This window comes from Dendrobates tinctorius, unplaced genomic scaffold, assembly GCF_039654945.1.
Source record: "Dendrobates tinctorius isolate UK_male_01 unplaced genomic scaffold, ASM3965494v1 ptg000105l, whole genome shotgun sequence".
NCBI classification, from domain to species: domain Eukaryota; kingdom Metazoa; phylum Chordata; class Amphibia; order Anura; family Dendrobatidae; genus Dendrobates; species Dendrobates tinctorius.
In genome coordinates, this window is record NW_027361773.1 from 1,655,686 (window position 1) to 1,677,875 (window position 22,190).

A 22,190-nucleotide genomic window follows, 5' to 3' on the forward strand; every position below is an offset into this window, starting at 1 on the left:
TTAAAGGGATCATTGGTATGGAAGTTAGGGCAATTCCACTCAGCGCTCTGGTTCTGACCCCAGTCTCTCTTAAAGGGATCATTGGTATGGAAGTTAGGGCAATTCCACTCTGCGCTGATTCAGGCCCATCTTAAAGGGATCCCCGGTATGGAAGTGAGGGCAAATCCAAACTGCGCTTTGGTACTGACCCCAGGCCTCTCTTAAAGAGATCTACGGTATGGAAGTTAGGGTAAATCCATTAGCACTCTGATTCTCACCCCAGGCTTCTATTAAAGGGATCATTGGTGTGGAAGTCAGGGCAAATCCACTCAGCGCTCTGGTTCTGACGCCAGGCCTCTCTTAAAGGGATCCACGGTATGGAAGTTAGGACTGTTCCACTCAGCACTCTGGTTCTGACCCCAGGCTGATGGGATGATGTGTAATATTAGGGGTAGTAGTCCAGTGGCTCTGTCCGATAGGATGATGTGGGATATTAGGGGTAGTAGTCCAGTGGTTCTGGCTGATGGGATGATGTGGGATATTAGAGGTATTAGTCCGGTGGCTCTGACGGAATGATGTGGGATATTAGGGGTAGTTAGTCTGGTGGCTCTGACGGGATGATGTGGGATATTAGTGTTAGTAGTCCGGCGGCTGTGACGAGATGATGTGGGATATTAGTGGTAGTTGTCCGGTGGCTCTGGCTGACGGGATGATGTGGGATATTAGGGGTAGCAGTCCGGTGGCTCTGGCTGACAGGACGATGTGGGATTTTAGGGGTAGTAGACCAGTGGCTCTGGCTGACAGAATGATGTGGGATATTATAGTGAATGTGGTTATGCGGAGTGGGAGGGGCTCTAAACTCAGCTTTATATATATATATATATATATATATATATATATATTATCATTATAATTTGTTATAACTAACTGTAGTTAGTTACTATGCCCGGGCCACGCCGGGGTCTTCAGCTAGTGTATAATAAGGCTACATTCCTGTATCCGTGTGCAGTGGTGATGAGCTGTACGTTTTTACAGACGCATAGAGCATGTCCTATTCTGATCCTCAAAATCGGATCAGAACAGAACATTCTCTGACCCTCGCAGATCTCATTCTCAGATCCGTGATTTTCATGTATGTGTGAATGGATTTATAAAACTTTACGGATATTTCACACAAATGTGAGAATGTAGAATAAGAGATTTTACGAAAAAACATTATCACTCCACGTCACACAGTGCAGATACATAATAATGTCTACACCCAGGCACTTACCGCTGATGTCTCTTCTGATTAGAGCAGTTTTCTCCTGCTTCTTCTCCATCTGGTCAGACCTTCATGTCGACATCTCCCAGCCATGACTCGTCTTGTCACGATGATTGTCGCAGCCCTGAAAATAACAAGGTCACATACATTGTACACATACATGTGTCTCCCCCTGAATACAGATTTGTACCCCATCATTAAAAATATAAAGTGATAAGCAGCACTGTGTCCCCCATTAACTATAATCTCGGACTCTCAATAATATAAACTATTTAGTCTGTGACTCTCACCAATTAACTGTAAGGCATGTGCACATGGAAAGTACGCAAGGTTTTACAGTACAGGAAAAGTGAATGAGATCTCTGAAGTCTCATGCACATGCTGCTTATTTCTTCCTAGCAGATTTGCAGCAAATTAAAATATGCATAATGTCAATTCATGAAGCATATTTCACCCATTTTAATGGGGAAAATTACATAACAAAAGCATGGCAAAAATGTGGAAAAAAAAAATAAATGTATCTTATGCAAATCTCTTCCTGCCAACACATTGAGATATGCAGAAGAATTTTCTCCTGCCAATCCTGAACATGTGCACATAGCCTTAGTCCCTATCATGTGTCCCCATCATTCATTATAAGTCCTTGATAGCATCATAATGAATTTGGGGGTGGGAGAAAAGCCATCAGGTACTGAGCATCCTCCGCCACCTCCCAATTCATTACAAGTCCCTGACAGTGTCTTCTCCCACCTTTCATTTCATTATAAAGTGTCCTATGCATCTTATCGCCTCCTCACCCAATCCACAATAAATTTTAAGTCCCCGATAGCATCACAATGAATTGTTAGAAGGGGGAGGGCGCTATCAGGGGCTTGGCACCCTCCTCCACCACCCAATTCATTTTACATCTATAACATCTTCCTCCATCTCCCCCTGTTCATAAGTCCATTACAAATCCCCCTTCCACCCATCACAATCTCCCACATCCTCCAATGTCCCCCCCATCCGATCATTGTCCCCGAACCCACCTCCTTCCCTGCCTTCTCCACCATCCACAACACTGCCCTCTCCACCACCTCAATCATTGCCCTCTCCATCAAGGCTTTCTCCACCACCCCATCATTGCCCTCTCCACCACCACAATCATTGCCCTCTCCACCACCCCAGGCATTGCCCTCTCTACTACCTACATCATTACCCTCTCCACCACCTCCATGATTGTTCTCACCCTCCACCCCATCATTGTCATCACCACTTCATCACTACCTTTTCATCCACCTCCCCCATCATTGCCATTTCAACCACCTCCATCATTGCCTTCTCCCCCACCACCCCATCATTGCCCTTTCCACCACCTTCATCATTGCCTCCCCCACCACCCCATTATTGCCCTTTCCATCACCCCATCATTGCTTTCTCCCCCACCACCACCATCATTGCCCTCTACAGTACACATGTTCCCCCGCAGGCAGGCAGACACACACACACCTCTGCATGTTCCCCTGGAGGCAGGCAGGCAGACACACATACAGACACACTACTCACCTCTCCACACGTTCACCGCAGCACATCCCCACGGCATCTTCGTCGCCGGCAGCTTTCTCTCTGAAACAGCTGTGCACTGAATGATGCACTGAATGATGACATCATCCAGCCGTGCTGCTGTTTCAGACAGGAATGCGGGCAGGATGCAGGACGGATCCCTGCAGTTCTGTTCTGCCGCTATTTTCCCCTGTAGGCAGCGGAGCTGTAGGCATCACTCCCTGCCCGCTGCACATGAGAGCAATCTGGCCAGGGCCCCCCTGGAGGATAAACAGACCAGATTGCCCTCAGTGTTAGCCCCCTCAGGGGCCCCCCTCCATCTCCGGACCCCGATGTAGCCGCACTGGCTGCACATGCGGTATGTCTGCCCCTGGCTGAAATGCTGAAGCATTTATGTGAAAACTTACTTTGAAAAGTCATTCAGTGACCATGTGTCTGGGATAGCTAGTCCAAGGCAGGTCCCCAGGGCTTCTCCCCATCGTGATACTCAGTCTGACAGTTCTCTCCATTAATTCTCTGATATACACATAGCAGATGGTTTTATATCAAAACTGCATGTAGTTTATTGTCCATAGTAAACTTTACAATTCCAAAATGAAAACAGCATACCTTCTGTACAAATGAACAACACGAATAGTTCTTTCCTCAGGTGCAATAAAACAAAGTAAATGTAGCAGCCTCACCAATCTCGGTATTCCAGGCAGCATAAGCTCAAGCAGTTTTAAATGTGTTCACCAAACAAATATCTCTCTTCAGCCCCAGCCCAAACGCCACAACACTGAGCTAACCTAGCTGCCTGCAAGCCCCGTGCTGCATTATGGGAACAACCTTTTCCAACCAGACTCTTTTGGGTGCTCCTAAATCCCAGACCCAAAATCCAGTCAAACTAAAACTCTCTTAGTAACTAATGTTACTGGTACATAGTTTACAATATCGAAGCCAACCACCTCGGTGACCCTTTTTTGCCCTCCAGGACCTTACCTCCTGCTGTCTTACAACACATATATGAGGCTGCAATAGCAAAGCCAGGTTCTGATTCAACCATTCTGTAGTTTAAGCTGTATAAATATCTATCAGATTCCCTTTAAAAATGATAAGAACAATGTTGTCACTCTTACCTTAAAGGTACTGTCACACTTAGCGATGTACCAGCGATCCCGACCAGCGATATGACGCGGTCAGGATCGCTGGTACATCGCTAAGTGGTCGCTAGTGAGCTGCCACACAGGCAGATCTCACCAGCGACATCGCAGGGGTCAGGGGGTCGCTACTTACCTGTCAGACGCGGCGATCCTGACGTCCTCCCGCCCGCGTCCACGCGTCACTCGTCGGCGCCACAGGAAGTCCAGCAGGAAGCTGACAACGAGAAACGGTCCAGGACGTTCTCACGCGATCACCAATAACCAGCGGGGGAGCGGTCGGAGGTAAGTATCAGACATAGCGATATCGCTAGCAATATCGCTATAACGTCACAAAAAACAGTGACTTTATAGCAATATTGCTAGCGATATCGCTTAGTGTGACAGGCCCTTTATAGTAAATTTTAGAGTGCATATATCATATTGCGGACTTATCCTATTGATACGTCCTCAAAATTAAATTGGCGGGGTACTGACACATAGAACCCCCACTAATCATTTGTTATTGGCCACTGTCAAGTACTGCAGATCAGCTTTAAATCAAAGGAACTGAAAACAGCTGATTGGTGGACTGCTTTATGTCATATTCCCTCCAAATGATAGGTCAATAACATGGCTCTGGAACTGGAGAACAGGGCACTGCAGAGACCAGTCTTGAACAGAGAGGAGGTTTGATTGCTCTTCTTCGTTACTTTCACCATCTATGTTACTGCTGGAACAAGTTGAATACAGCGCTATTGTAATTCTGGCAGTACCATAACTAAAGAAAACTGTCCAACCAAGAGACCTGCCATTCGCTGTGTCCAAAATACAGAGACCCAAGAAATGTCTTCCCATATACAATATGCTCAGCACAGATTGACGTTATTTATATCCCATAGTCATGTATTTTTGTAATTTGGGGTGTGCACCGCTGCACCACAAGAGATGGCAGACTGGCATCAGGAGGCGCAGGACTGCAGGAGACTTATCCATTTCCTCACAGACAAAAGACATTTGGTACCGTGTTAGCCGTGTTAAACAAGAGAATAATCTTTATTTTTATATAGCGCTAACATATTCCTACAGTTTGCACAGTTAGCTATGATACCTTTAATGGACAACAAAAATAAAATAAATGATGTTACAAATCAAGCTTTCGGGACTTCTTAGGCCCCTTCCTCAGGCCTGACGAAGGGGCCTAAGAAGTCGTGAAAACTTGCTTTGTAACCTCACATAAAGAGGAATGTGACGGACTCAGCTCCTGCTGAGCCCATTTTTTGAGTAGACCCTCTGGGTCATGGCACCCACCCGCCGAGGGCGAGCTTACCTTGTGAGGATCCACCCCCTGTACAGGGAGTGTCAGGGGCAAGACCAAGGGGGTGAGCCACCACGACTGCTGGACCAGACGGCCGGCTCAAGGAGACACTATTGAGTGTCTGTCAACAAGACGGACTGGATACCAAACATAAAGTGAAGTCACACAGTTTCTTCCTCAAACGTGGATTCACACTTTATTCAGGTGCAAGGCATAACAGGGAATCAGGTGCAGGGCACAAACAGTGAAACACGGCAGGATACGTGCAAGGGCACGCCAAATGTTCCAGGCATAACACGTGCATGAAAACATACCAGGGTCCAGGACAGGATACGTGATAGGGATCACACAAGAGTTCCTAGAAGGAATGCATGCTAGGACACGCCAGGATCCAAGACGGGGTGCGATGGCATCGGACTCCGGACTACTGGCAACGACCGACAGGGTCCAGGCATCAGGCTGCGGACATCAGCTCTGGACATCAGGCCGCAGTCATCTGGTTCCGGACCTCTGGCAACGGTCGGCAGGTTACGGGAATCCGGCAGGCAAACCAGGTTTCAGGCAAGGAGGCAAGACAGATCTCCAGGCTTGGTGCATGTTAGGGAACACGCCGAGGTCCAAGGCTAGGTGCGAGACAAAGGTGCGTGTGTAGGGGACACGCCAAGGCACAAGACAGGGTGCGTGTAGAGACACGCCAAGGCACGAGACAGAGTGCGTGTGTAGAGACACGCCAAGGCACAAGGTACGAGATAGAGTCCTGAGCGTGCAAAGGGGCACACCAGGGTCCAGGTGAGACAGAGGCCTGCGCGTGCAGAGAGGCACGCCAGGGACAGCGTTCAAGGACCAGGTTAGGACCTGTGCGTGCAAGAGGGCACGACAGGGTACATGGCCAAACCTGCGCGTACTATAATAGAAGCACGGGGAGGTATGCCATGAGCAGGCAAGGGCCTGCGCGTGCTTTAGAGAGCACGCAGAGCACAGTGCGGAAACAGCGTGAGGTGCAAGAGAGCACAGAGAGCACGGCTGGGGCACTGGCTAGCTGATCGGGCTGCGGCACTGACAGACGGGCAAGACTCCAGCGAACCCGGCTGAGGCATGGCAGGCGACACAGCTGTCACTGACCGACGAGCACGGCTGAGGCACAAGCAGGCGGGCACGGCTGAGGCACAGACAGGAGGCTAGGAAGGCCAGGAGCATGCAAGAGCATACGAAGAAAGAGCAAGGGAAGACAAGACGAGAAACAAGGCAGAGCTTATGCAGAGTAAAGAACCAGGAACGGAAGCATAGGCAGAAACACGGAATCAGATCAGAGCAAGAACAGAGCTAGCAGCGGAGCGTAGGCCGAAGCCCAGAGCCGGGCCAAGGGAGAACCTTGGGACTAGCCTAGAAACGTGCAAGAGAGCATAATAGGAAAGAGTCTAGCAGCGGAGCGTAGGCCGAAGCCCAGAGCCGGGCCAAGGGAGAGCCTTGGGACTAGACATGGAAAAGAGCACAAGAGGAAAGAGAGAAGGAATGGTGCGTGTGCCAGGGAGCACTACAGATCACCATAGGAGAGAGAGGCAGAGCAAGCAAAGGCAGAGACCATAGGGAGGAACAAGGCAGAGCATAGCAAAGGCAAGGCAGAGAATAACAGAAGGACTACAAGTCCAAGCAGGACAAGGACGAACATGGCACAACGGACAAACATAAGACAAGGCACGGGACAAGAGATGGAGTACGAGCACGGAGCGTGTGCAGAGATGCACGACAGGGCAGAGTGCAAGGGCACAGAATAGAGGGAGCGCCCCACAGACCAAGCAGCCATGCAGGGACACTACACAATACTCAGGCCCTGAGCAAAGGAAGGGGCGGCCTGATATAGGGCATAGCACCTCCTCTTCCAGGTCAGGACCAGGGGAGCACTTCCGGGTTCAGATCCACAGGATAACAGAGCACAGTCACATGATCAGAGTTCCAGACACGACGAGACGACTGCAGATCCAGTGCTGAAACCTAGACAGGTCACATGATCATAGTTCCAGACATGACGAGATGATTACCGAACCAGACAGTGCAGGATCTTTAGGAAACGTCACATGATAAGCGTTCCAGACATGACGAGATGATTGCAGAACCAGACAGTGCAGGATCCAGGCAGGGACACATGATCAGGGACTCCTAGACATGATGAGAAGATCACAGAAGGCAGAGCAGAAACGCAGGCATCCTGCAGCTCAGACATGAGGTGAGTGTGCACACTGCTCTAGTGAACATGCAGGACAGCAGACAAGATATGCACATCGCTCCAGGAGTTCTTGAGACAAAACAGACATGGCAGACATGACAAACATGGCGGACATGACAGTACCCCCCTCCTTAAGCCCCCTCTTACTGGGGCTGGAAAGAAGAAAAAAAAAAATTCTTCAGCAGAAACCAGAGTTAAGTACAAACCACTCCAACAATGTTGATCCGACATCTGAAACGGACACCTGCACCGGTCAAGACACAGGAGCCGCTAACGAGACACGAAGATCCAGTGGGGAGGACTGCGGTTAGACAAGCAAGTCTTCTTACTCTGGCTGCCATCATTTCCAAACGACTTCAGAGGTCAAGGGCCGGGTCTGATTTACATCAGAAGAGTGGCCGGGGTACCGCCATTTTCGGGAGAGTCCAGGAGACAGAGCAGATCAGATTCTACAACAGACGGGTCATCAGACAGGTAGCCGAGGTACCAGCGGAGTCCATGGCCTGAGTATTCTGTGACGGACTCAGCTCCTGCTGAGCCCATTTTTTGAGTAGACCCTCTGGGTCATGGCACCCACCCGCCGAGGTCGAGCTTACCTTGTGAGAATCCACCCCCTGTACAGGGAGTGTCAGGGGCAAGACCAAGGGGGTGAGCCACCACGACTGCTGGACCAGACGGCCGGCTCAAGGAGACACTATTGAGTGTCTGTCAACAAGACGGACTGGATACCAAACATAAAGTGAAGTCACACAGTTTCTTCCTCAAACGTGGATTCACACTTTATTCAGGTGCAAGGCATAACAGGGAATCAGGTGCAGGGCACAAACAGTGAAACACGGCAGGATACGTGCAAGGGCACGCCAAATGTTCCAGGCATAACACGTGCATGAAAACATACCAGGGTCCAGGACAGGATACATGATAGGGATCACACAAGAGTTCCTAGAAGGAATGCATGCTAGGACACGCCAGGATCCAAGACGGGGTGCGATGGCATCGGACTCCGGACTACTGGCAACGACCGACAGGGTCCAGGCATCAGGCTGCGGACATCAGCTCTGGACATCAGGCCGCAGTCATCTGGTTCCGGACCTCTGGCAACGGTCGGCAGGTTACGGGAATCCGGCAGGCAAACCAGGTTTCAGGCAAGGAGGCAAGACAGATCTCCAGGCTTGGTGCATGTTAGGGAACACGCCGAGGTCCAAGGCTAGGTGCGAGACAAAGGTGCGTGTGTAGGGGACACGCCAAGGCACAAGACAGGGTGCGTGTAGAGACACGCCAAGGCACAAGACAGGGTGCGTGTGTGGAGACACGCCAAGGCACAAGGTACGAGATAGAGTCCTGAGCGTGCAAAGGGGCACACCAGGGTCCAGGCGAGACAGAGGCCTGCGCGTGCAGAGAGGCACGCCAGGGACAGCGTTCAAGGACCAGGTTAGGACCTGTGCGTGCAAGAGGGCACGACAGGGTACATGGCCAAACCTGCGCGTACTATAATAGAAGCACGGGGAGGTATGCCATGAGCAGGCAAGGGCCTGCGCGTGCTTTAGAGAGCACGCAGAGCACAGTGCGGAAACAGCGTGAGGTGCAAGAGAGCACAGAGAGCACGGCTGGGTCACTGGCTAGCTGATCGGGCTGCGGCACTGACAGACGGGCAAGACTCCAGCGAACCCGGCTGAGGCATGGCAGGCGACACAGCTGTCACTGACCGACGAGCACGGGTGAGGCACAAGCAGGCGGGCACGGCTAGGGCGGGCACGGCTGAGGCACAGACAGGAGGCTAGGAAGGCCAGGAGCATGCAAGAGCATACGAAGAAAGAGCAAGGGAAGACAAGACGAGAAACAAGGCAGAGCTTATGCAGAGTAAAGAACCAGGAACGGAAGCAGATCAGAGCAAGAACAGAGCTAGCAGCGGAGCGTAGGCCGAAGCCCAGAGCCGGCCAAGGGAGAACCTTGGGACTAGCCTAGAAACGTGCAAGAGAGCATAATAGGAAAGAGTCTAGCAGCGGAGCGGAGGCCGAAGCCCAGAGCCGGGCCAAGGGAGAGCCTTGGGACTAGACATGGAAAAGAGCACAAGAGGAAAGAGAGAAGGAATGGTGCGTGTGCCAGGGAGCACTACAGAGCACCATAGGAGAGAGAGGCAGAGCAAGCAAAGGCAGAGACCATAGGGAGGAACAAGGCAGAGCATAGCAAAGGCAAGGCAGAGAATAACAGAAGGACTACAAGTCCAAGCAGGACAAGGACGAACATGGCACAACGGACAAACATAAGACAAGGCACGGGACAAGAGATGGAGTACGAGCACGGAGCGTGTGCAGAGATGCACGACAGGGCAGAGTGCAAGGGCACAGAATAGAGGGAGCGCCCCACAGACCAAGCAGCCATGCAGGGACACTACACAATACTCAGGCCCTGAGCAAAGGAAGGGGCGGCCTGATATAGGGCATAGCACCTCCTCTTCCAGGTCAGGACCAGGGGAGCACTTCCGGGTTCAGATCCACAGGATAACAGAGCACAGTCACATGATCAGAGTTCCAGACACGACGAGACGACTGCAGATCCAGTGCTGAAACCTAGACAGGTCACATGATCATAGTTCCAGACATGACGAGATGATTACCGAACCAGACAGTGCAGGATCTTTAGGAAACGTCACATGATAAGCGTTCCAGACATGACGAGATGATTGCAGAACCAGACAGTGCAGGATCCAGGCAGGGACACATGATCAGGGACTCCTAGACATGATGAGAAGATCACAGAAGGCAGAGCAGAAACGCAGGCATCCTGCAGCTCAGACATGAGGTGAGTGTGCACACTGCTCTAGTGAACATGCAGGACAGCAGACAAGATATGCACATCGCTCCAGGAGTTCTTGAGACAAAACAGACATGGCAGACATGACAAACATGGCGGACATGACAAGGAACTTCTATCAAGCAAAACTGGGTTGTGAGCACATGTCAGTGATAGTGCACTATCATTATCTGCACTCAGAGAAGTATCACTGTGTTATCTGTGGTGTTCCATGGAAGTGCAGGTGACATCTACTGCAATATCTGTATTCAGAGTTATGGCAGGCACGGCACCATATAGAGAACATGCCTTTGACTGCAGAGCCCCCATATAATAAGCTGGAAAGGAAATCTGTGCAGTGCCTCCCCCCTCCCACTACTGCCCCAGGTGATGCCATAATGAGGACACCCAACTGACCAACGGGAAGAAGGAAGAAGGGGCGTACGGCCACACCCTTAGGGGTTGTGCTAGGGTCGGAGACTTCCTCTTTCACCCCAGCTAACCCGTGGAAGCTTTTGTCCCACCCTCCCTGCCGTATTGATTTGCGGATGTGCTGCGTGATTATTGTTTAAAATGTTATACAAAAAAAAAAATTCAAAATTATTTACATTGTTATTGTTGTTATTACGTCACAGCGGTAGTGTAGAGGGGGGCAAAGGTTTTCAACCTCTCATCTGCTTGCTGGCCCACCGGTCAGTGACGCGGGCCTTTCAGCGATGAGTCCATTGTGAATTGTACTTGCCTCTCTCTGCTTATAATTTAATAAACTGTGACCGACCTGTTCAACCCATCCATGCCTGCGTGTTTTTGTCAATACGGGATTGGTGGGAGGCGGGAAGGCACTGTTTTATGTCACACAGGTCTGTGCAGTCTTACTATAAATGTGCTGTTACATGGGACTGCGGGTAACATCTACTACATTATTTGTACTCAGAGACTTATTGCTGTGTTATCTATGAGGTAAAATAGAACTGCAGGAGACAGCTACTACATTATCTATACTTATAGAGGTATCACTATGTTATCTGTGGTGTTCCATGGAACTGCAGGTGACATCTACTGCAATACCTGTATTCAGAGTTATTACATGGGAGTGCGGGTAACATCTACTACATTATCTATACTTTGATAGGTATCATTATGCTATCTGTGGCATTTTTTGGAGATGGATGGGGGAAAGTGTGTAAAATATGCCTTACAGCATGGGCCTGCTATCTTTTCTGACACTAGCAGCACCCCTACTTGTACAACCATCAGTATAGTAAAAGTATTTTAGCATGCAGCACACGAGCGCACATCTTAAACACAGATTTTTGGAGTTACACATAGTCTCATTAAAAAATTGTCAATGTTTAATTTGTGTAAAATTGTCATGATAAATGATGTTATATGATGTTGTTTATTTACAGTCCTCTCACTCAATGATTTGACATGAAGTGATAGAAATGCTGACAGCTGGGAGAATAACGTGCGGGGCATGCGATAGTGACAGGAATTATGTATTGCCCTTGTTAACCTATGTTCACCTGCAAGTGAGACTTTATATAAACTACTTGCTTTTGTATTATCAAAGTCTCCCAGCTGCAAACCTGCAGAAAACAGCATAACAGGTGCTAAATAAAACATCAGGCAAGCACTGCAGAGCTGGGCCTATATGTGGAGTAAAGCAGATGTTGTTTTTTTTCTGCTGTTAACAACTGTTGACAGAGGTGGGAATTGTGGTCGGATCGACTAGCGAATAGCAACCAGTATATATTCACTTATTGCAATTATTCAAATTATTTTGTCTAATAATGCCAGAGCAATTTTCTCTTGTTTTGATTCTATTTTGTTAACACAGGATAATGATTGGGAATTATGCTGATGGTATTTAGATCTTGGCGGCACTCATACATTGGCAATAGGCCATGAAAGGGGACCCATAATAATGGCTCTGTAGTGTGAGTGTATGGACTGCTCAGTGTCTAATACATACCTTATCATGCCAATATATTGCAGCTTAGAGATAGACTGATACAGTTGTGAGGACAGAACTATATTACTGTATACAAGCTAGACATATCATTGAAAGCAAGGATCACCAAACATCACCCCCTATTTTACATTTGCAATGTTGTCTGAGACGTCCCAATTGATGTTGTACCATTTCTAAATAAAGCTGAATAAAAGATTTTTATCAACACCCTGGTGTGTGAGCTGGATCCATTTTCACACTGTTCAAGTTGCCAAGTGCTATGCAGCAGCAGGATACCCGTGCTCCTATCCTGGACTGGATCTACGCCTCAGGGGTGAGCTGATTTTTCACTTATTCATCACCAAACTAGGACTTGCCTACTTTGGACATATCATACGAAGAGAGCAATCACTGAAGAACGACATCATGGTTGAAAGAATAGAAGGAAAAAGATGAAGAACAAGACCAGCAACTGAATGGAATAATACTATTGAGATAATGACCGGGAACATCCTGGTGGACGTATCTACTATCTAGGCTTTCACAAGATCGATCTTCCTATAGCATGTTCATCCATGAAGACACCACGGCTCAAGATCTAACCAAAGACTGTTAACTAGTAAAAAATGATAATAATATGTAAAAGGGAATCTGTCACCAGGTTTTCACAACCTAATCTGAGAGCAGCATCATGTAGAAACAGAGACCTTGACTTCAGCGATTTGTCACTTATTGGGCCTCTTGGTCCAGTTTTGATAAAAGTTTTATCAGCAGGATATCATCACTATAGGACTAATAAACCTGCAGCGATGTAGCCCTCAATTTTCATGAGGTCTGTACAAGCCCACTCCGACACTGACTGATAGCTTTCTGTGTACACTGTCCATCTGAAAAAAGCTGCCAATCAGTGTAAGGGGGGTAAGGTTATACAGAGCTCATGAAAATGGAGGACTACACGGCAACGGGTGTATTAGTCGTATAACGATAATCACCTGCTGATAAATCAAGAATTTTATCAGAACTACAACAAGCAGGCCAGTAAGTGGGACATCGCTGGAATCAATGTCTCTGGCCCTAAAACATTCTGCTCCCAGATTACATAACAACAATTTGCTGACAGATTTCATTTAACGGTTGAAATGAAGATCTTTCTTATATGGATGTCAATGTTGGCAAGTTCATATTTGTAGGCAGCGGCAAAGGTCAGACTGTGGACTGAAGCTTACTTCCACGTTCCTCCTGCTCTTGGCTGACAAATTTAGCACCGTGGTTATCACATGTTGACCATAGTTTTTTGTATTCTGTTAGTGCGAGATGCTTTTTTAATACATTGAACTTGGTGCCTGACAGATCCTTCTTACTTATCTGTCATGCTTTCTACAGATTAGGACTAGGTAGCATGCTACGTTATTTTGTCAGTCAAAAGTAACAGAAACTGACGGACTGGAGTCCTACCATACACATTAGATGGCTGTCAGCCAAAGGATGGTTTGGCTGGTCATTCCTCGGGCAGCCATCTTGGATGGCTCTCCTATACAAAGGGTGCTCTCTATAAAAAAGTCATTGCCAGAGATATCTGGCGACTTATCTGATTAGCAGTCCATAACAGGACATGCCAGGCTAATATTTGCTCATACAGTAAATTCTTCTTGGATACTAGACACATTGAACTGCACCCATGGCTTTGGCCAACATTAGTCTAATGTGTATGGGAGCCTTAACGGAATCCAACTGTAGATACAAAAATAATCTTGAAATCAATGGGATGTTAAAGGAAATATTTCTTTACTTTTTATCTAATGGTAACAGAGTAGAAAAAAAGCATCAGTGTAAATAGAGCTTTAGGCCTCATACATAATATGGTTATACAAGAGCTAAGTCTTTTCTGTACAGCTCTAATTCTATATGGCACACTGTGCTAACATTCATATGGAATCCAGCAAAAAATAAGGGCTATAATAGAGGTATTCTCTCCTAGAAACATGGCTTCTAAGGAGGGCTTTCTATGACATAGAGCACCCAATGCAGAACCATGTGGCGGTGCACAGGGATAGGACCTAGCCCTGTTTTACACTAGTGTAGAACCCCATAGAAGATATAGACAAAAATTAAAAAATATTTTGACACCAATACTGTTACTAAATCAACTAAATCAAACTACGCGATCATGCAATTTATAGCTGTACCAAAAGTCAAAGTCAGTCTACTAAATGGATTTCTGCTTCACATCACATACACTGTTGGGGCACGTTGAGCTTCTTAAAATCTACTACTTCTGAAGGACATTACAGTTCCTTCAACCAACACGTGGTCATACTGCCCATAAACTTTGCTGGCTGCGTGTTGGGGTGGATGCAGGTGCTACGGTATCCCTCCTCACTCATCTGGGTAAGATATACTCCACTTAGTCTTATTGCCCTAGCAGTGTCTCTAGGCTGAATACTTTTAATTAACTATATGGCACATTCTTTTACCCAGGTCTGTTAAATACTGTTAACATCAATGGACAATTGGTCTTTTTTGCTAGTATTTATGTCTATGGTTGATTATCAGTCTGATTCTATTAAAAGACCACCTGCATGCATCCTGCATCCTAGCATAATGCACTTACACACTTTCCTCACTTTCCTCCCCCATTCACTTGTTCTTTGATGTATACACTTTAATAAAGTGTTAACAGTTTTATACTACAAGGGACTGTCTTGATTGCCTTTTTTTCCTTGTTTTGCCTGGCTCCACAGATAGCATAGCATTAGTTAAGTGTTTCTTGGCATAATATTTTCATATATATTGTGTGGCATAATATTTTCATATACTATATATTGCTGTTTTTTTAATTTAGAAGCGTTCTAATGTATATTTAATTGCTATTTTGCTATTTTTTACAGAAGACATATATTTGATAGACGGGGCAGCACGGTGGCTCAGTGGTTAGCGCTGCAGCCTTGCAGCGCTGGAGTCCTGGGTTTGAATCCCACCAAGGACAACATCTGCAAGGAGTTTGTATGTTCTTGTATGTTTGTATGTTCGGTTTCATCCGGGTACTCCGGTTTCCTCCCACACTCCAAAGACATACTGAATTTAGATTTTAGATTGTGAGCCCCATCGGGGACAGCGATGATAATGTGTGCAAACTGTAAAGCGCTGCGGAATATGTTAGCGCTATATAAAATAAAGATTATTATTATTATAGACTTTCTGAATCAATGGGCCTTCAATTTCAGTGTGAATACATATGTTAGATACATTGAAATAAATAAAAGATGACCAAGGTAAAATCATAACGTCCGCGCTTTTTATTTTTGGCTTGTTATTATCGGGGTGTAACTATAATAGGTGCAGAGGTTGCAAAAACATTCGGGCCTTGGAGCTTATGGAGCCAAAAAGGTCCTTTTGGCCATTATGAAAAGACTATTACTATTAAAGACATTTTGCAATGGGGCCCACAAATTTTACGTTACACCACTGGCTATTACAATGCTTGTTACACTGTATGTGACATTTTAATTTTACTTTTTGTCTAAAGTCACCTGTGCTACTTTCAAATCAAAGCTAAAAATGAACTTTTTATAAGCTACTTAAAAATGTAGTTTTTTGGCTACAGGAAATATTGTATACTACGATTTCTGTATTCTTGGGTCTTATGGCCTGCCTTTACTCCTATATTTAATAAAAAGTAAATATGAAAAATAAGAAAGGGAAAAAAAATCAACAGCCAGCAGGTGTTAAGATGAGAAAATAATTCAGTGATCTTTACATCTCCAGGCCAATTTATATTGTCAGACAGCAGATTTAGATTACTCAAAGATGCCAGTGCAATAATGAGTTGCTGTACCAACTGATCACAGAATATCTGTGGGGAGAGACTTGTACCAGTAAAAATATTGAAAGTCTTATTGGAACTGAAGTTAGATTCTCGAAAACAATAAAATGCACAGATGAGAAACCCTCAAGTGATAAACTTTCGCTTCAAACAGGAAACTCCCATTAGAAAACAGTCATACACATTTAAAGAAGCAGCCGCTTATACTGGATGGCCATGTTGCCAGTGTATGTGCATTATTTGAGGATAGACTATCTTGGTACAATATTAGGAACTGCAGAAATTATGCTCTCATTCTCGTGACGAAGTATACCATGCAATGTGCCATCTATGAGGAAAACTATCTAGATAGCAAAACTCATACGAAGGCTAAAGATGCATTTCCAATGGCCAACAATTCTTCAGATTCTGATGTTACAGGAGCACTCCCATCTCAATTTTTTTAATTAATGTGTATTTATGTGCATATAATATAGTGTGAGTGTATGAATGTACTCACCTACCACCACCATCGTCAGGATCCAGCGCTGTTCTTCTCTTCTCAGTGACATCACCCCTCTGCAGACTCTACTCTTCTCAGTGAGATCACCACTCTGCAGACTCTTCGCCTCTTCTAATTAACATCACCCTTCTGCTGACTCTTCTCTTCTCAGTGACATCATCCCTCTGCAGACTCTCGGGGTCTCATTGTGTTCTATGAGGGCCGGAAGCAGCTTGTTACAATGTAAGCATATGGAGCGTTAGCCGTGACGTCACCCCTCTGCAGACTCTTCTCAGTGACATCACCGCTCTGCAGACTCTTCTCTTCTCAGTGACATCACCCCTCTCCAGACTCTTCTCTTCTCAGTGGCATCACCGCTCTGCAGACTCTTCTGTTCTCACTGACATCAACCCTCCGCAGACTCTTTGCCTCTTCTAAGTGACATCACCCCTCTGCAGACTGTTCTCTTCTAAGTGACATCACCCCTCTGCAGACTCTTTTCAGTGACATCACCACTCTGCAGACTCTTTTCTTCTCAGTGACATCACCCCTCTGCAGATTCTTCTCAGTGACATCACCCCTCTGCAGACTCTTCTCTTCTCAGTGACATCACCCCTCTGCAGACTCTTCTCCTCTTCTCAGTGAGATCACCCCTCTGCAGATTCTTCGCCTCTTCTAATTAACATCACCCTTCTGCCAGCTCTTCTCCTCTTCTCAGTGACATCACCCCTCTGCAGACTCTCAGGGTCTCATTGTGTTCTATGTGGGCCGGAAGCAGCTTGTTACAATGTAAGCATATGGAGCGTTAGACGTGACGTCACCCCTCTGCAGACTCTTCTCAGTGACATCACCGCTCTGCAGACTCTTCTCTTCTCAGTGACATCACCCCTCTGCAGACTCTTCTCTTCTCAGTGGCATCACCCCTCTGCAGACTCTTCTCTTCTCAGTGACATCAACCCTCCACAGACTCTTCGCCTCTTCTAAGTGACATCACCCCTCTGCAGGCTTTTCTCTTCTAAGTGACGTCACCCCTTTGCAGACTCTTCTCAGTGACATCACCACTCTGCAGACTCTTTTCTTCTCAGTGACATCACGCTTCTGCAGACTCTTCTCCGTGACATCACCCCTCTGCAGACTCTTCTCTTCTCAGTGACAGCACCCCTCTGCAGACTCTTCTCCTCTTCTCAATGACATCACCCCTCTGCAGACTCTTCTCTTCTTCTTAGTGACATCACCCCTCGGCAGACTCTTCTCAGTGACATCACCCCTCTGCAGACTCTTCTCCTCTTCTTAGTGACATCAACCCTCGGCAGACTCTCAGGGTCACGCTGTGTTCTATGTGGGCCAGAAGTAGCTTATTTCAATGTAAGCCTACGGAGCATTAGAAACAGGGTCCATAGGCATTCACTGTAAAAGAGACTTCCAGCTCAGACATAGCGCATAGAGTGAGAAGAGGAGAAGAACGACGATGGACACCGGAGAGAGAAACGGTAGGTGAGTATATTAATACATTCACACTATATTACATGCATTAATAAACACATCAAATAAAAAACAGTGAGTAGGAGTGCTTCTTTAATGACCCATCATTCATGATAATTGTCTAATGCCATCTTTCCAAAAACGTGCATGAAATAATTTAGGCAACTGAAAAATTCTCATTCAATTTTCTAAAAGTTTGTAATGTAAATGGAGAATGTTCTCTCATTCAATGATCTGACCTGCAAAAAATGAGCAGAAATTCAGATCATAGATAGGCATGGTTTACAGTGATTGGTTGATCCGAGGGGACTGTTCAGTAGCAGTCGGAGCATTAGAAGGAGAACATATTCGTGTCATATTGTTCTTTGTTATTACTGCAAATGCTAATTCATGTAAAAATGGGAAATTATATTGAACATTTTATCACAAATTTTGTAATATTTTCTTTGTTCGCTATCAACGAAAATGTTTGTACAATAGTTTATGAATTCATGCATATAATATAATTAGTATCACCCATGGGATTTAACATTGAACACATCTGCAGTTTAGATTATCTGCATATGTAATCACAGTGCACTATGATGTTATGATGTAACCGTCGCTATTCAACCATCTTATTCACAATTCTTGTGCAGTGTAAACATTTGCCTGCCATTCATTACTAGTCGTGAGTTATGATCACATCATTCATCATTCAAACGATTATCTGGTCAAGTACATGAACTCTTGCAATGTGGTGGATCATATTCTGTCCTTGTGTCTGTCATTTTGATGGAAGATTAGTACGGCAAATTAGTGCGCTATTCTTACCATAAAAATATAGGCATCTACAAAAAGGCTCCTACCGATGCAGATGTGAACAGATCCTAATCCGACATTTCAACAATATAATCCCAAACAATCTATTCTATTATTTCTAAATACTGTTTTTCGGTGATTCATACTGCACCCACACACACAAATGATACACCATTTGAATTGTAAACTTGCCTCTTCAGCAAGAAAATAGCCAAACAAACCACACATCCATGATTTGATCACAAAATACAGTTTAAACATTCATTTTCATAAACCTGCAGAATGACACAATGGCCTGCAGGTGGCACCTCAACCGGAAAACATTTTTTGACCTCTACTTATCAAAACAATTTATTGTATTACCAATCTACACATATAAATACCTGTCTGTTCTCATCATCACATGAAATACATTTACATTTGACCAGCTTGCTTTGTCTTAAATTGCCTGCGCCCCCAACGACCAATATGCGAAAATTTTGCACGGGCCAAGCTAGTTCATTTTGAATCCTAAAATAGCCGCTAATAGTATTTCCAATTTACAGACCATTATTACCCAGGAAAAACTGATAGTCCAGAATCTTACTGCAGGAAAGGAAAACTATGGTCCTGATTTATCATTTACCAATTTTTGAAATTAATAATACAAAATTTTTAATTTTTCATTCTGCGACAAAATCATCAAATGATGTGCATCTTTCTTTAAGTTGTCTTGAGTTATTTAAGTAACTTTCTGATTTTTACGTCAATATGGCTTTTGCAGAAGTTTTTGCCTAATTCACCAAATGTAACTCTTTTTTGAAAGAAAAACTACTAAATTGGGCGCAAAATTATTTCAGTCCCCGGATTGATTTTATACAGTATATCATCAATTTTTATTACGCTAAAAACGAACAAAACAGGTAAAAGACAAAAAAAGAGTATTTTTTATTTTGCGCAAAATTCATGTAGCATGTGTACCATTTAAGCATTTGGTGCAAAAACATAGCAACAAATCTCACATGACAAAAAGTAAAGTGACTCAAAAAAATCCTCAAATGACAAAACAGGAGCCTATAATTGGCAAGATGTGTAGCAATCGTTCAGTGTATCAGCTGGACAGTAGTAGTGTGGACCTGTCCTATAGCACACTGATGTATAAGTGTTTCATCTCTTCTAATATATTTGAACATCCAATACTCAAAAATCTACTAAATAATAGTAGAAGATAATAATAGAAGATAGCCACTTAAACAGACTAATAAGGTAGTTTATACATCAGTACAAACCATCATCATCATTTTCATAATTGCATAATGTGCCAAAAACTGGTATAAACAAATATTCAAGAAAAGTGGGGAACTCCCCACTTAGCGTTAAAATATTACTTTATTGTGGTTCCATAAACAGATTGCGGAGACAATTGTGGCTAACAACCCTTTACCATGAGAAGTGTGACTCTCACGCAAAACAACTGTTTCAATAATCTCTGTTTATGGAACCACTATAAAGTAATATTTTAACACAAAGTAGTGAGTACGGTACCTAATTTTTCTTTAATTTTTCTCAATCTTTGACTCTTTCATGGTGAGCACCATTGAACGTTTTTAGCTGCTAAATTTTGGCACTGAAACCATTATCGATAACATGTACAGCATGTCAATGGGAGCAGTGCCAGATCCCTGCTTTTCTGCATTTTTGGCCAATAACTGGTAAATCAGTAATCATGGAACCAGATGAGATTATGCCTTGACTTCCTTGTGCCTGCTACTAATCAGAACTTGTCCATACGCAGCAGATATTTCATACCACTTGGTTGACCCTAAATATGGACAATCACCATGATGAATCTGGGTACTGCCCAATATTGTTTGACCATCTCATGTTATGCAGATGCAGAAATCAGTGATTAAAACCAATAAAACTAATATATTACCCCCAATATACCCCAAATGGGACATGTTTAGCATTCCACACCGTTGATTAAGCGGTACTCTCAACCTCTTCTATGGATGTGGTCTGTATTTACTTACTGATGTGAACAACTTGACTTTTTTGCCACATCGGAGCTTTCTTGTCAGTTTTAAGTCTCGCGAAAGATTTTTCTATTTTGGGGCAATTATTTTTTGGTGAAGTACAAAGCATAATAGAAAGCCATTTAAAAAAATACTGCATAGCAAGGACAAAAGCACCTGCGACACACACAAAGACTAGACCCAGCCTGTAATATTAAGTAGGCAGGGCACTGTAGAAAATAGAGAATTACACAGTCCAGGGTGGAAAAAACCAGAGACGTTTTGTCCTTGTTTGTGCAGATTACATATTCATTGATGTGGTGGGGGTCATGATTAAAATAAAATACAGCCACATTAATGCTCCAAATTGTTTTGCTTTTGCATGAAACAAAGAGAAAGCTTTCTCGCAGTTTTTCACGGCAGGCATAATGGGCATCCAAGCTCTGATTTAGCGCACGTCCTGCCTTCTGCAGCTCCACGTTAAGTTAGAATATCAGCATGGAAGGTCACACAGTGGGAATGACCTTTCACTAATCACTACACATCAGCTACTACAGGCACAGCTCATTACAGAGAAATTCTTCAACTAGCAGCCTTTCAAATAGAGGCAAGCTTTGATTTTTGGAAACGAAAAGATAATTTTATATTTCAGTGGGGGGAAGCAAGGAAAGAAAAATGGACGTTTATTGTGTAATTTTGTTGTCTGGGCTTCCTCTGCAACAAGTCCACTCTGCAAGGTTGAAAATAGATTTTAATCCCATATCGACTCGATGCCTGTAATTTTGGTCCCTGCCAAAGAAGGTCAGAACATTTTTCTTCCCAGCGTTCACTGCTTTCTGTAAAATGTCTGCGTTGTCACTAAATGGGTTGCCAGGACATTGCAATCTCCATAGAAGTTAAACAGAGGTCCTGTGGTTGTTTTGTCGTTACCATTATTAGAATATGATGCAGCTGCAGGGACTAAAAGCTCTCCTGCCTTTTACAATTGGTTGCTTAGGACAAATGGCGGGTGACTAATGTAGGATAAACTACTTGTTCAACCTCGGAGCAGTTGGTTCAATTTTCCGTTTCTAAGAGAGCAAGTGTTTCAATTGAGAATTTAACAGAGGGGTGTCCCTTTTTAACAGAGCATCATTAGAGCAAAAGAACTTAAGAGCTGGAGAAAATAGGGCATAATTGGCTAAAATTAAATGCTTTTTTCTCCACTTACCAGCCATTTGCTGAATACCGCTAAATGCACCCAGGTTACTGGAGGAGGTGGCTTGCTGCAGGAGCTGTACAGAAAAGAAGAAGAAATCAAGCAATAAGGCATCCGCAATGAGACAAATTGGCTGCTTGATATGCGTTGTTGCACACAAGGTCTTTTTTTTCCGTTCTCCCTTTTCATATATTCCATTTCTTAAAGACTTTTTTGCTC

At 44.9% G+C, this 22,190-nt stretch overlaps 1 protein-coding gene across 28 annotated transcripts in view; it reads right to left on the reverse strand.

The window, feature by feature from the left end:
• The window catches only part of CELF2 (CUGBP Elav-like family member 2), a 654,777-nt gene that overhangs the window by 71,605 nt on the left and 560,982 nt on the right, over positions 1-22,190 (reverse strand). For all 28 annotated transcript variants that reach the window (XM_073589015.1, XM_073589012.1, XM_073589008.1 and 25 more), the window contains one exon: positions 21,984-22,047. In XM_073589015.1, coding sequence (XP_073445116.1) covers positions 21,984-22,047 — 64 coding nt within the window. The remainder of the gene's footprint in view (positions 1-21,983; positions 22,048-22,190) is intronic.